The sequence below is a fragment of the Entelurus aequoreus genome, linkage group LG15 (assembly GCF_033978785.1).
Source record: "Entelurus aequoreus isolate RoL-2023_Sb linkage group LG15, RoL_Eaeq_v1.1, whole genome shotgun sequence".
In the NCBI taxonomy this organism is placed as follows: domain Eukaryota; kingdom Metazoa; phylum Chordata; class Actinopteri; order Syngnathiformes; family Syngnathidae; genus Entelurus; species Entelurus aequoreus.
Genome location: NC_084745.1, coordinates 39779079 through 39793967, shown reverse-complemented (window position 1 = coordinate 39793967; position 14889 = coordinate 39779079). Strand labels below are relative to the sequence as shown.

Below are 14889 nucleotides of genomic sequence, written 5' to 3'. Positions count from 1 at the left end.
TGCGATTAATCACAATAAATATTCCAATCGTTTGATTGCATTTGTAAGAATAATTTTAATACACCATACTTTTTACTTTTGCTTGAATATTTTTGCTTAGAAGAAAAATTATTTTTACTTTGAGTTTCATTTGGGTCAATACATTTATTTACAAACCCCAAAACCAGTGAAGTTGGCACGTTGTGTAAATCGTAAATAAAAACAAAATACAATGATTTGCAAATCCTTTTCAACATATATTCAATTGAATAGACTGCAAAGACAAGATACTTAAAAGTTTGAAATGGAAAACTGTTATTTTTTGCAAATATTAGCTCATTCGGAATTTGATGTCTGCAACATGTTTCAAAAAAGCTGGCACATATGTTGCCATCCAAGCAACGTTATAATGGACGCCCTGCTTATTTCAGCAAGACAATGGCAAGCCACGTGTTAGAACAGCGTGGCTTCATAGTAAAAGAGTGCGGGTACTAGACTGGCCTGCCTGTAGTCCAGACCTGTCTCCCGTTGAAAATCTGTGTGTCATGTCTGTTCATGTTTTTGTTTTGGCCATGTGTCTGTTTTTTGGACTCTTTTTAGTTCCTGGTTGCACTTCCTTGTTTGGTTTGGTTTCCATGGTCACCCATTAGTTTTCACCTGTCTTGTCACGCACCTGTTTCAAGTTTCGAGTCACACACCTGTTTTCACTGATCATGTCACTGTTATTTAAAGCCTGTCTTTTTCTGTTGGTCTTGCTGGCGACATCACACCTTCTCCACACAAATTTATGCTCTGCACCTGTTTACCATAGTTCTTGTTTCATCTCATGCCAAGTAAGTTTTGATTTAATGTTTATAGTTTTTATGCCCAAGTGCATGTCTTTTGTTTTTCATAGTCAAGTTTTTACCTCCGCTGGGAGCGCCTTTTGTTTATACCTTTTTTGAGTTTTGTTAGTGTAGAATAAAATCATGTTTTTACCTCCACGCCATGTTTGCTTCAGTTCGTTTGCATCTCGGGAAAGCAACCCACGCAGGAAACTGCATCATAGTCCATGTACTGACACTGTGGTGCAATATGAAGCCTAAAAAACCACAACGTAGACCCCGGACTGTTGAACAACTTAAGCTGTACATCAAATAAGAATGGGAAAGAATTCCACCTGAAAAGCTTCAAAAATTGGTCTCCTCAGTTCCCAAATGTTTACGGAGTGTTATTAAAAGGAAACACCATGTTGCACAGAGGTAAAAATACCCCTGTGCCAACTTTTTTGCAATTTGTTGCTGCCATTAAATTCTACGTTAATGATTATTTGCAAATAAAAATTACGCTTCTCATTTCGAACATTAAATATCTTGTCTTTGCTGTCTATTCAATTGAATATAAGTTTAAAAAGATTTGCAAATCATTGTATTCTGTTTTTATTTACGAATTACACAACAGGCCAACTTCACTGGTTTTGTGTTTTGTAAATCATTATATTCATTGATAAACTATTGATTACTGCTTGCAAAGACATATTTATTTGGCTTGTTGTTGTTAGAGAGACATTCCAACGTAAGCACGAGTGACATTTGACTCCATTTTACCAATTGAACAAAAGCCTATCAGTCACATGATCGCACTCAACCTACACACTGTAAAAAGTGACATCACGTCACAACTCTTCAATTATTACATAAAAACTATGAAAAATAACATTTATATAATAAAGAACTTTTCACATTTCATCCTACAAGAATTCCACTTCTAATTAGAGAAAACATGTTGCGGTGTGTTTTAGATGTTACGTTTTAGCTGTACATGTGCTAACATTAGCCCTGTTATAACACCATTAGTGACTGTAAAAAGTGCATCATTTATACTATATGCTGTAGTAGTGTATCTCTGTCAAATTTCACTCAGAATAGAACAAAACTGGTTTGAAAAACGGAGGATGTTTTATTGTCTTAACACGATACAACATGAATAAATGATCCAAAAAGCTGCAAATATTTACATTACCACATAACGTGTCTCTCCTCCACAACAGGATAACATGTTGCTGGGCACACTCCCGAGCATAGCTGGCCAGCGTGTCACACACTGCTGCCTCCCGCTCCTTAGGTGGCAGGCTACAGAAAAGGTACAAGCATGTATCGATGTACGCTGCTGGGTCCAACTGAAAAACACACAATGAACACATCACAGCAACTGATAAGTCATAGTCATCATTATTATATTAAGGCTGCATGAGGTTTGTCAGTAAAGTTCCAGCATTGGATGTATTATTGGATGGATTGAATTAATGGACATCCAATGTGTAACAATTGTGTTGACATCTCTTGTGACTTTTCCTGTGAGTTCCTGATAAGACTACTGATGAATTTGAAGGATTACATCAACTCTATTTTCTGTTTTTAAAGTGGCTGTTTAATTGCAACTCGCACAATGATAACATTTAACCAAAAAATATAACAAGAACACCCACCAGCTAGCTATTGTTACTATGAGTAGTTTAACAGAACATGTACCGTATTTTCCGGACGATAATGCGCACTTAAAATCCTTTTTTTCCCCTCAAAATTCGACAGTGCACCTTATAACCCGGTGCGCCTAATGTACGGAATAATTCTGGCTTTGCTTACCAACCTCGAAGCAATTTTATTTGGTACATGGTGTAATGATAAGTGTGACCAGTAGATGGCAGTCAAACATAAGAGATACGTGTAGACTGCAATGTGATGGCAATATGACTCAAGTAAACAACACCAACATTTTATATGTTCCATTGAAAATATAGAACATTACACACGGCGCTCAAAAATCTATCAAAATATTTTAGTATGACTTTGGTAAGCTATGAAGCCGCACCGCTTGATGGATTGTCGGCGCATTAAACATATGAGTATTATTATGGTGTGTGTATAAGGTAAGACATATTATCTGGTGTTTTGTTTCGCTACATTATGCAAAAGAAACTTTTCTTACCTTCTGGTACCTGCTGATCTGTATTTGGGATCTGCATAAATTCTGAAAAATTGCGCGAGTCCGCCTTTGTAATCCGTGCCGACACCATAGTTGATAAGCTTCTTCTTTTTCTCTATGTTCTTGTTATGGGACATTCATCCTCCGCTGTTGCCATTTCTAATATAAAGTAGTGCAAAGTTCTTACTTTTATATCTGTCAGTAAACTCGCCATGAAAGTGCTAAAACATACCGGTGTAGTGAGTTTACACTATTGACCCAAGGAACTTTAGTTATTAGAGAGTTCCAGTCGGACGGTTTTTCGCGGGACACATTTCCTTGTTGTTGTTGTTGTTTCCGGATGAGGAGATGCTGCTCCGTTATTGATTTATTTAAAGTCTGAATGTCATTAAAAAAGTTAGCCCCATCTTTTGACACTTCTTCCACTCCCGTCCTTGCACGCTACACCAGTACAACAAAGATGACGGGGAAAAGACGCTGTCGCAGGTGAGCCACGTAAATAAGATCGCCCACAAAACGGCGCATCCTGATGCTACTGTCAGTAAGCGGCTTAAAGATGATCTGTAAAACATAATCTAGGCAACATTTTGACCAAATAACCACCATTACATTTTACGTAGACCACAAGGAAGTGTTTTCCATTTAGAAAATGTTTTATTAAATATGACTCCTTTAAATGCGGCCTATAATCCGGTGCGCCTTATATATGAAAAAAGATCGAAAATAGACCATTCATCGGCAGTGCGCCTTATAATCCGGTACGCCCTATGGTCCGGAAAATACAATATATATATATTTTAAATGTCTATATTTTTCACAATTCATATATATATATATATTGAATAAAAATTGTTTGCCTAAGAATTAATCTGCTTGTCACTCACAGCCGTCTTGTACACACGTACACACAGGGAGCTCGTGCATATACACAAAATCAGTCCAAGAGAAGCAATAAACAATTTGCAATCATGGTGTTGTTATGATATAATATACATTCAATGATAGGTAACATTAGTAGCTAAACTTTGCTAAATTCTTATCATTACCTGACAAGACACAAAGCTAATCAGTTCCTCCAGGATTCTGCAGGATTGTTTTGTTATTGTTGCAGCCTAAAATGCCTGCTGAATTCACAACAGCTTTTCACTGACAACAAATATTCTGAGGCTTATTTTTTTCAATAAAATAAAATTAATTTGGGATTTTATTGAAACAAATTCAATGTTTAAAGTGTTCCTTGTAACATTAACACCAAAAACCACATAATTTCAACAAAAATTGTAAAACAAACACTGTATTGCTGTTTTACAAATTTTTTACCACACAGGCTTAAAGGCCTACTGAAACCCACTACTACCGACCACGCAGTCTGATAGTTTATATATCAATGATGAAATCTTAACATTGAAACACATGCCAATACGGCCGGGTTAACTTATAAAGTGCAATTTTAAAATTCCCGCCACACTTCCGGTTGAAAAACTCCCTTGGATATGATTTATGCGCGTGACGTCACAAAATCCACGGAAGTGGTTGGACCCCGTCGAACCCGATACAGAAACCTCTTGTTTTCTTCGACAAAATTCCACAGTATTCTGGACATCTGTGTTGGTGAATCTTTTGCAATTTGTTTAATGAACAATGGAGGCTGCAAAGAAGAACGTTGTAGGTGGGATCCATTGGTGTATTAGTGGCTAAGTACAATACTTACAGCAACACAACAAGGACTAGCAGACGCCTAGCCGATGCTTGCCGCCAAACCCACGGATGAAGTCCTTCGTCGCGCCGTCGATCGCTGGAACGCAGGTGAGCACGGCTGTTGATGGGAAGATGACGGCTGGCTGGCGTAGGTGGAGCGCTAATGTTTTTATCATAGTTCTGTGAGGTCTGCAGGCACAACACCGGTTGCTAAGTTGCTAAATTAGCCTTAGCGTTGTTAGCAACAGCATTGTTAAGCCTTACCAGGCTGAGAATTTTTAACCGTGTAGTTACATGTACATGGTTTAATAGTATTGTTGATCTTCTGTCTATCCTTCCAGTCAGGGATTTATTTATTTTGTTTCTATCTTCATTTGAGAACGATGCTGTCACGTTAGCTCAGTAGCTAAGTGTGTCACCGATGTATTGTCGTGGAGATAAAAGTCACTTTAAATGTCCATTTCGCGTGCTCGACTCTCATTTTCAAGAGGATATAGTATCCCAGGTGGTTTAAAATACAAATCCGTGATCCACAATAGAAAAAGGAGAGTGTGTGGAATCCAATGAGCCAGCTTGTACCTAAGTTACGGTCAGAAAAGATACGTCCATCACTGCCTCTCTAATCCTTCACTGTAACGTTCCTCATCTACGAATCTTTCATCCTCGCTCAAATTAATGGGGTAATCGTCGCTTTCTCGGTCCGAATCTCTCTCGCTCCATTGTAAACAAAGGAAAATTGTGAGGAATATTGCCTCCTGTGACATCACGCTACTTCCGGTACAGGCAAGGCTTTTTTTTATCAGCGAGCAAAAGTTGCGAACTTTATCGTCGATTTTCTCTACTAAATCCTTTCAGCAAAAATATGGCAATATCGCGAAATGATCAAGTATGACACATAGAATGGATCTGCTATTCCCGTTTAAATTTAAAAAAATAATTTCAGTAGGCCTTTAAAAGTAAACACAAGATGGCAGTTGTAATGTAAAAATGGGCACAGCCCCTTTAAGAGACTGAGGTCTCGAGTCTCTCACGTGTTCCCGGAAGTTAGATGTTGATAGCACGGAGAGCGGTTGTGGTGCCAGTAAAGAGTACAACGGAGTAGGATTGATGTACTAAGGTGTTTATTAAACACAGTTATATAAAGCAAGAGTGGACCTCACGTTTCTACATTGGCGACGAGGATGCGGAGCACAAGCTGCGAAAGAACCCATCGATATTCCCCTCCAGGACCGTCCGCCCCATTCACTGCACTTAGCAGTAACATGACACGCTACGAAGCTGATCGGCCTTGTAAGTGAAAATCATTGAATCATACAAGCTACACCACTGCTAACCAGCACTACAGACAGAACGAAAGAGAGATTCAATTAGAGAAAAAAAACAAAAAACGAAAACAAGCTCGATGGCGGCCTTAGTTGAGCCCCCGCAATTCCCACACTTTGACAGTACCGAGAACAGAACACCAGCCACTACAAATGTCTGAACTCCCAACTGGACCATGGAAAAATGTCTCTGTGGGCTTTTGCGGTCCCCTACCCTCCGGTGATTACCTGTTTGTTATGCTGGACGAATACTCGAGATTCCCCTTCGTCGAGATCACATCCTCAACCTCAGCACACACACTAATCCCTGTCATGGATAAAATATTTTCCTTGGTGGGCACACCAGAAGTCGTCAAGAGTGACAACGGGCCCCCATTCTGAGGCAATATATTCTGTGACTTTGCTCATTACCTCGGTTTCGACCACAGGAAAATCACACCATAGTGGCCGCAGGCCAATGCAGAAGTTGAAAGATTCAACAGACCTTAGATCAAGGCTGTGCACACTGCCATGGTTGAAGGCAAGCCATGGAAAAAAAAATTGTACAAGTACCTTCGCAACTATCGCGCCACTCCTCACCACACCACCAACCGGTCTCCAGCAGAATTGTTCTTTGGTCGACCCATGTCAATAAAATTGCTCTCCATCTCTCACCCCGCCAACGACAATGACCTCAGGCAAACTGATGTACTAAGGAGGACAAAAATGAAACTATATGGGGACGTAAGGAGGAATGCCATGCACTCACAGTTGTAACAGGGTGATGTTGTCCTGATACGTCAGAAGAGAACCGGGAAAATGGTCACACCATTCAACCCCAAGCCATACAATGTCATCTCAGTGAAAGGAACAATGGTCACCGCAAAAAGACAGGGACATGAAGTCACCAGGCACAGGTCTCTGTATAAGCTTCTCAAACACCAGCCATTTGTCCCACTGAATTGTGACAGTGACAGCAGTGAGGATGATGATGATGAGGACAGTATTGATGATCAGGTTCATGACCAGGATCAACAACGATAACAACAAGGTCCGGATCAAGACCAGAAGAGATATCCTGTCAGAGCAGACGACTCCCCAGGAGACTTTTGGACTGAATTAACCTTTGAATTCCTATTTACTCCTGTATACTGATGTCAGGAGGCATTTGTTATCCATTTCAAATATTTGTATTGTATTATCATTGTGAAAGTTTGAGCTGGCAAAATCTTTAGTTTGATTTAAGTTAAGTGTCATCATACAATCCAATTTTCAGCAGAAACAAGGACATTTAATTTGAAAGAAAAGGAGGGATGTAATGTAATGTTGTGAAAATGGGCACTGCCCCTTTAAGAGACTGAGGTCTCGAGTCTCTCACGTGTTCCCGGAAGTTAGATGGATAGTTATGCTATCCATACACTTGGGTAAAACGGAATCCATCCTGTTTGGGTCCCACATCAACCTTAAGAAAGTCAATGACTTCACTATAAAAGTGGGTGACATTGTTATCACCAGGAAAGATGAGGTCACCTACCTAGGTTCCATTCTAGAGGCTAACCTTTCCTGTGATAAAATGGCAACCAAGGTAATCAAAAAGGTCAACCAACGAACGAGATTTCTCTACAGAATCTCCTCTCTGGTCAACAAAAGCACCATGAGGATTCTGGCGGGAACTCTCGTTCAACCCTTTTTCGATTACGCATGCACCTCCTGGTACCCTAGCACCTCCAAAACCCTCAAATCTAAACTCCAAACATCTCAGAACAAGCTAGTCAGGTTACTTCTAGACCTCCACGCCAGATCCCACCTCACTCCTACCCACTTCTCTAAAGTGGGCTGGCTCAAGGTGGAGGACAGAGTTAAACAACTTGCACTGAGCCTAGTCTATAAAATCCACTACACCTCCCTGATACCGAAGTACATGTCAAACTACTTCCTTAACGTAAATGACCGCCATAACCACAACACCAGGGGGAGCTCCACTAAACACGTTAAACCCAGATTCCGAACTAACAAAGGTCTTAACTCATTCTCTTTCTATGCCACATCAATGTGGAATGCGCTCCCAACAGGTATAAAAGAAAGGGCATCTCTATCCTCCTTCAAAACCGCAATAAAAGTTCACCTCCAGGCAGCTACAACCCTAAACTAACACCCTCCCCGGATTGCTAATAATCAATTGCTAATAATCAAATATAAACAATCAAATGCAGATACTTTTTCTTATGCCTTCTGATCTCTCTCTCTCTCTCTCTCTCTCTCTCTCTCTCTCTCTCTCTCTCTCTCTCTCTCTCTCTCTATGTCCACTACTTGCTGTCCATATCCTACCCCCCCCCTCCACACCCCCGATTGTAAATAATGTAAATAATTAAATGTGATTATCTTGTGTGATGACTGTATTATGATGATAGTATATATGATAGTATATATCTGTATCATGAATCAATTTAAGTGGACCCCGACTTAAACAAGTTGAAAAACTTATTCGGGTGTTACCATTTAGTGGTCAATTGTACGGAATATGTACTTCACTGTGCAACCTACTAATAAAAGTCTCAGTCAATCAATCAGATGTTTATAGCACAGAGAGCGGTAGTGTTGCCAGTAAAGAGTACAACGGAGTAGGATTGATGTACTAAGGTGTTCATTAAACACAGTTATATAAAGCAAGAGTGGACCTCACGTTTCTACAGCAGTAAAAGCACATAATTCAGTATAAGTAATAATAGTAACAAATAAATATAATTACAAAGCCTTTCATTTTGTCCGCTGTCTGCCCTGTCATCCACAAGTTGCAAAACACTTGTCGTGTATGTTTTACACTTGAAAAGTGTTTGTCCATCTTAAATATTTACACATTCAAACACAAGAGCACATTAAGAGCATTTGTTGAGTCACTGTTGAGAGTGACCTATGGTGCTAATATTAGTTGGTAAATGATAGACTATGAGAAATTATTGTTACTTGAACTTCTCTAACATGTAAACGCTTCCTCCTTGCTCGGTCAGCATTAAAAATGAAAATATTTGATTACCGGTAATTGTCTTACTAAATGTTAAATACATATAAAAATACTCAATCGCAGTTCACAAATGCTCTTAACATGCAGGATGTTTTCAAGTTTAAAACATACAGGGAAAATGTCTGCAACTTGTGGATGACATAGCAGACAGCGGACAATAAGAAAGCTTAGTGGTGTTGTTTTTATTAATTATAAATAATTATTACTATTATTAGTTATAATGACCTAAATCAGTGCAGTAATTTGACCACAAACTCTGAGCATGCACTTGTACTGCCATCTAGTGTCTACTTCTAAGTCTGTGTGGTATAAAACAAGTAAAACATCAATACTTAATTTATTTTTAAAAATCTGTGATTTTTTTTTAAGTTACAAGGATTACTTAAAACCAGTGGCGGGCTGTGTGTTTCTCACCTAGGCCTTCAGTGATGTCCTACTTAGCCCGACTTCACCTCTCAAAATACCGTAATTTATGTCACCACATCCATCCATCTATCCAGTCTACATGTGCTTTGTGGATTTAGAGAAGGCGTATGACTGGGTCCCCCGGGAGATCCTGTGGGAGGTGCTGAGGGAGTACGGGGTGAGGGGGACCCTGCTGAGGGCCATCGAATCTCTGGACAACCAAAGCAAGAGTTGTGTCCGAGTGCTTGGATGTACTGTAGGTCAGACCGAAAGAATAAGATCGCGGACACAAGCGGCCGAAATGAGTTTCCTCAGAAGGGTGGCTAGCATCTCCCTTAGAGATAGGGTGAGAAGTTCAGTCACCCTAGAGCAGGGGTCGGCAACCCGCGGCTCCGGAGCCACATGCAGCTCTTTGACCCCTCTGATGCGGCTCAGCTACATACTTGCCGACCCTCCCGGTTTTCCCAGGAGATTTATGGATCTTAGTACCTCTCCTAGATAATTCCCAGGGCAAATATAATCCTATTTTCACTCTAATGACTAGATTAAGGGAGTACCTTAATTGCACTGCAGTAATTGCCCTCTATAGCATTTACAAACAGCGTGCCAGCCCGGCCACATGTTGTATGCAGTTTGTACTTGCACACATAGGAGACAGCAAAGCATACTTACTCATCAGCCACACAGCTTACACTGACGGTAGCCGTATCAAACAACTTTAACATTGTTACGTTACAAATATGCGCCACACTGTGAACCCACACCAAAAAAGAATGTAAAACACATTTCTGGAGAACATCTGCACTGTAACACAACATACACACAACACAACCAACACCCAGAATCCCATGCAGCCCTAATTCTTCCGGTCTAGATTATACACCCCCACTACCACCAAACCCACCCACACATCAACCCCCCCTTCGTGCGTTGGTTGAGCGGAAGAGTTAGTGCTGCATGGGATTCTGGGTATTGGTTGTGTTGTGTTTATGTTGTGTTACAGTGCAGATGTTCTCCAGAAATGTGTTTGTCATTCTTTTTTGGTGTGGGTTCAAAGTGTGGCGCATATTTGCAACGTAACAGTGTTAAAGTTGTTTTTGTACGACTACCGTCAGTGTAAGCTGTGTGGCTGCTGAACTAGTACGCCTTGCTGTGTTAAGTGAGCAAGCAGAAGCTGCATTCTACATGTGGCAGGGCAGGTGCACTGTTTGGGCAGCCTGTAGAGGGCGCCAAGCAGTGCCAGCCCGTCCTGATATTCGGGAGCCTCCCGGAATTTTGATAGAGTTGGCAGGCATGACGCTATCAAGCGCCACTCATCACAAGTCACGGGCCAAACTAACATCAAATTTCCATATTGAGATGCGTGCCGGTGCGTATGTCTGAGACCCCTGGTGTGTCTGAGACCCCTGGTGTGTCTGAGACCCCTGGTGAGTCTGAGACCCCTGGTGTGTCTGAGACCCCTGGTGTGTCAGAGACCCCTGGTGTGTCTGAGACCCCTGGTTAACATAGCACAAAACAATTTAAGTTTTGTATGCAGTGTTTTTCATTTTAAATTTTCAAAAAAATTCTGTGGCTCCTATTATTTTCTTTAATTTATGAAAGTTTCCAAAATGGCTCTTTGAGTGGTAAAGGTTGCCGACCCCTGCCCTAGAGAGACTCGGAGTACAGCCGCTGCTCCTTCACTTGGAAAGGAGCCAGTTTAGGTGGTTCGGGCATCTCGTGCGAATGCCTCACGAGCGTCTCCCTTGGGAGGTCCTCGTTGCACGTCCCACTGGGAGTAGACCCCGGGGCATGCCAAGGACCAGGTGGGGGATTACATCTCCTCTCTGGCCTGGGAACGCTTCAGGATCCCCCAGGAGGAAGTTGCTAATGTTGCAATTTGTAGCACCCATCCAATGTCGTATAAGCCAGTGGTACCGTCGTAGTCGGTGGATTCGTGTGAAAGTGGCGAGCAAACCATTTTGGCGCCGGTGTTGTGCCAAAATGTGATTGCCTGCCAAAAATGTATTTCCTTCGCGGGAGCGCGCACAGCTCGCTAAACCTGCATTGCTTGGCTTTGTCTGTCCACAGTGGATTACTAGGTGTAAGACAAACACTTTATCTTCCTGGTTATTGTACCCGTGACTTTTCTGTGTTTTTCTATGGCTCGTATGGTTCCTGGGCCACTTCTTGTTTTCGCAACTTGTGATTGGATCCTAGAGATGCGCGGATAGGCAATTATGTCATCCGCAACCGCATCACAAAAGTCGTCATCCACCCGAACCAACATTTTATCAAAACCACAACCGCCCACCACCCGGGCGGTATTTATCATTATTATAATATTATTGTCATTTCCATTAAGAAAGTGTTGACTATTGTTGCCAATGCCCTCAGATCAGGAGTGCGTTCCTCACACTTTGTGTGCGCAGTTGCAGCAAGCAGAACGATGCTTTTAAGAAGTTAAAAAAATGTTTTAGAAAGACAAGGCCTATATTTTTGTTAGGTAAAAAAAAAAAATGTTCTGAATTTATTTCAATGAATATTAACTTATTAACGTTATAATGCTCAAATAGGGACGACGGCGGGGTGCACAGTGAAACAGTGAACAATTTTGCGACAAAGATGAACTTTTATTGATTGATCTGCAGCCATGACAAAATATCAGACAATCTCCATTGTCAACAACAGGCAGGAAAATAAAGATAAACACATAGCCTATGTTGTAGGCATAGGCTCATACGTTTTTAAGTTGAAATAAAAAAATAAATAAAAAATGGGCCTCATAAGCCTTAGGCCAGGGGTCACCAACGCGGTGCCCGCGGGCACCAGGTCGCCCGTAAGGACCAGATGAGTCCTGAGCCTGTTCTAAAAAAAAAATTAAAAAAATAAAATAAAATAAATAAAAACATTTAAAAAAAAATTTTTTTTTTTTTAAATCAAATCTACATAGAAAAAACACAAGATACACTTTCAATCAGTGCATCAACCCAAACAACCTCCCCCATGCACACTCATCCACACCCACTCACACAAAAGGGGTTATTTCTTTCTGCTACCAATATTCTGGTTCCCACAACATAGACAACACATCTGCAAGGGACACAGTCCCTGAAACACACATGATTGTATAGGCTGCTGGTCCACTAACATTTTCATTAATTACTATTTTTTATGTAATTATTTTTATATGGTTTTACTTTCTTTTTTATCCAAGAAAATGTTTTTTATTTATTTATCTTATTTTATTTTATTTTTTAAAAAAGGGCCTTATCTTCAACAGACCAGGTTGTCAATGAAATTAGATTTGTTTAAAGGGTTTTTAAAACCAGGCCCAGTCCAGATAATGTCCAAGTCGGACTCAGCAACACACACCTTCATTCATGAACACAGAAAAAAATTAGGGAACACAACAGATTGCATATAATTTATAAACAAAATTACATTTTCAAAATAAGCATTTATGTACAGTCCAGATTATGTCCAGGTCACTCAAATTAGGGAACACAACAACAGATATCATATAATCTATAAACATAATTATACTTTCAAAATAAGCCTTTGAGGACTAATCATCTTTTTTTTAATGTTTTTTGGCATCATTATCATTTTCAACCATGTAACTTTCTAAAGTTAGAAAATACTGAATAAATGTTTTAAAGAAAGTAATACTAAGTGAATATCTGTTTTTGGCCTTAAAAATAAACATTTTACCGAGTACTATAATTAAATTGACTAAATCATGATTGTCAATGAACTCTCCTAAAATAACAGAAACCACATTAAGCTTCATAAACAAACCAATCCTTAAACACATTTTTTCAACTTCCACCCAAAACAAAGACACAATATGACAATACCAAAACAAATGCAGGGTGGATTCAGGCTCCTGACAACAAAATCGGCAATCATCTGACTCTGTCATATTCCATAATTTTAACATTTTCCCTGTGGGTAAGAAGTTATAAATAATTTTAATTTGAAAATAACGATTTTGCACATCGATAGTGGTTTTATAGATTAGTTTGAATATGGCATCCCATGGCAACGGGCAGTCAAAAAAGTCCTCCCATTTTCCATTTGTGTTGTATGAGGCAGCCTTCAAAGATTTCTTTATTAAATAAAAATTACGTATTTTTCTATTTATTTTAGTTCCTTTTTGCCAACTAGAATTTCTTATTAGAAGTTTACAAACTAATAATTTAGTAGTTCCATAATTAATTATTTGTTTCCATCTTTTCCCAATTACTCCAGTTAGTTGATAAAATGAAAAGCTTGAGCAAGCATCACAATACATACCTCTAAATTCATCATACTTCATAATTTTACCATTCTCATTGATAATATCATTGACAAAAATGATTCCTCTTTCAAACATATTTTTCCAAAAGAAAGGCCTTCCATCTATTACAATATTAGAGTTCATCCATATTAACTGCTGCAAAATATCGTCTCTTTTTTCTGGCACATAAAATTGAAAACACCACTATGAGTGGATTGTTTCCTTTATGAACCCTGCCATGTTTCCCAGCAGACTCTCTGGGAGGGGATCACTTGTAAAAAAGGATACAATTTATTTTGATACAGTACATGTTTTTTGTCCAACAGGACATTTGTGTACCACTCAATGTTTAAATACATCTTTGGAACAATTGATGCTTTTAAAGACAGGCACATAGCTTCAAGGTTGAGAAGTTTCAGGGTACCATATTCATACTCTTTGTGAAAAACCTTTCTTTTAATCTTTTCTGGTTTGCCGTTCCAGACAAAATCGAAGACCCTCCGCTCATAAATCTTAAAAAAGTTTTGTGATGGAGCTGGTAATGACAAAAACAAATAAATAAATTGAGGAATAATTGACGAGTTGGCAATAGACATTTTACCATACAAGGTTAGGGATTTCTCTTTCCATAATTGCATAATTTTGTCCAGCTTTCTTAGTCGATTATCATAATTTACTGAGCCTAGATCTTCCAGATTTTCTGCGACAACAACACCGAGTATGTTAACTGGTCCATCTGTCCACAAAACAGGCACTTTGCATTCCATTCGAAAGGACGTTCCCTTTAGATTTCCGATCCTTAACATTTTACATTTATCATAATTAAGCTTAAGGCCAGATTGCTGTGAAAATATGTCCAAAAGATCAAGAAGGTTCCGCAAACAATGAGGAAAAATCTTATCTTTGTGAATCAGCCTTTTCTGACATGAACTTCATCAAGAACAAACACAGAACACGCCTCACTGATGCACATCTGCAAGACTCACTCAGAGTTGCAGTGTCAAGTTACACACCAGAGTACAGCACACTAGTTAACAGCATGCAATGCCAGGCTTCCTACTAACTGACAAAGAAACAGATAACAGATTTGGTGTCCAGTTCAAAGTGTGACATGATTTAAAAATTTGAGAGTTTACTTTTGTATTTTACATGAGTTATTATTTGTACAAACATGGTACAAAGTAATTCATGATTTGTTAAAAAATGTTAGTGGCTAGCCAGTTAAAATGGGATATTGTGATTTCACAAGACTGTCTTAG

General features: G+C 39.5%; 1 protein-coding gene across 1 annotated transcript in view; it reads right to left on the bottom strand.

Annotated features, from left to right (window-relative positions):
• Positions 1–14889, bottom strand: part of sspo (SCO-spondin) — a 343053-nt gene that overhangs the window by 278169 nt on the left and 49995 nt on the right. The window contains exon 11 of the mRNA XM_062021522.1: positions 1981–2137. Coding sequence (XP_061877506.1) covers positions 1981–2137 — 157 coding nt within the window. The remainder of the gene's footprint in view (positions 1–1980; positions 2138–14889) is intronic.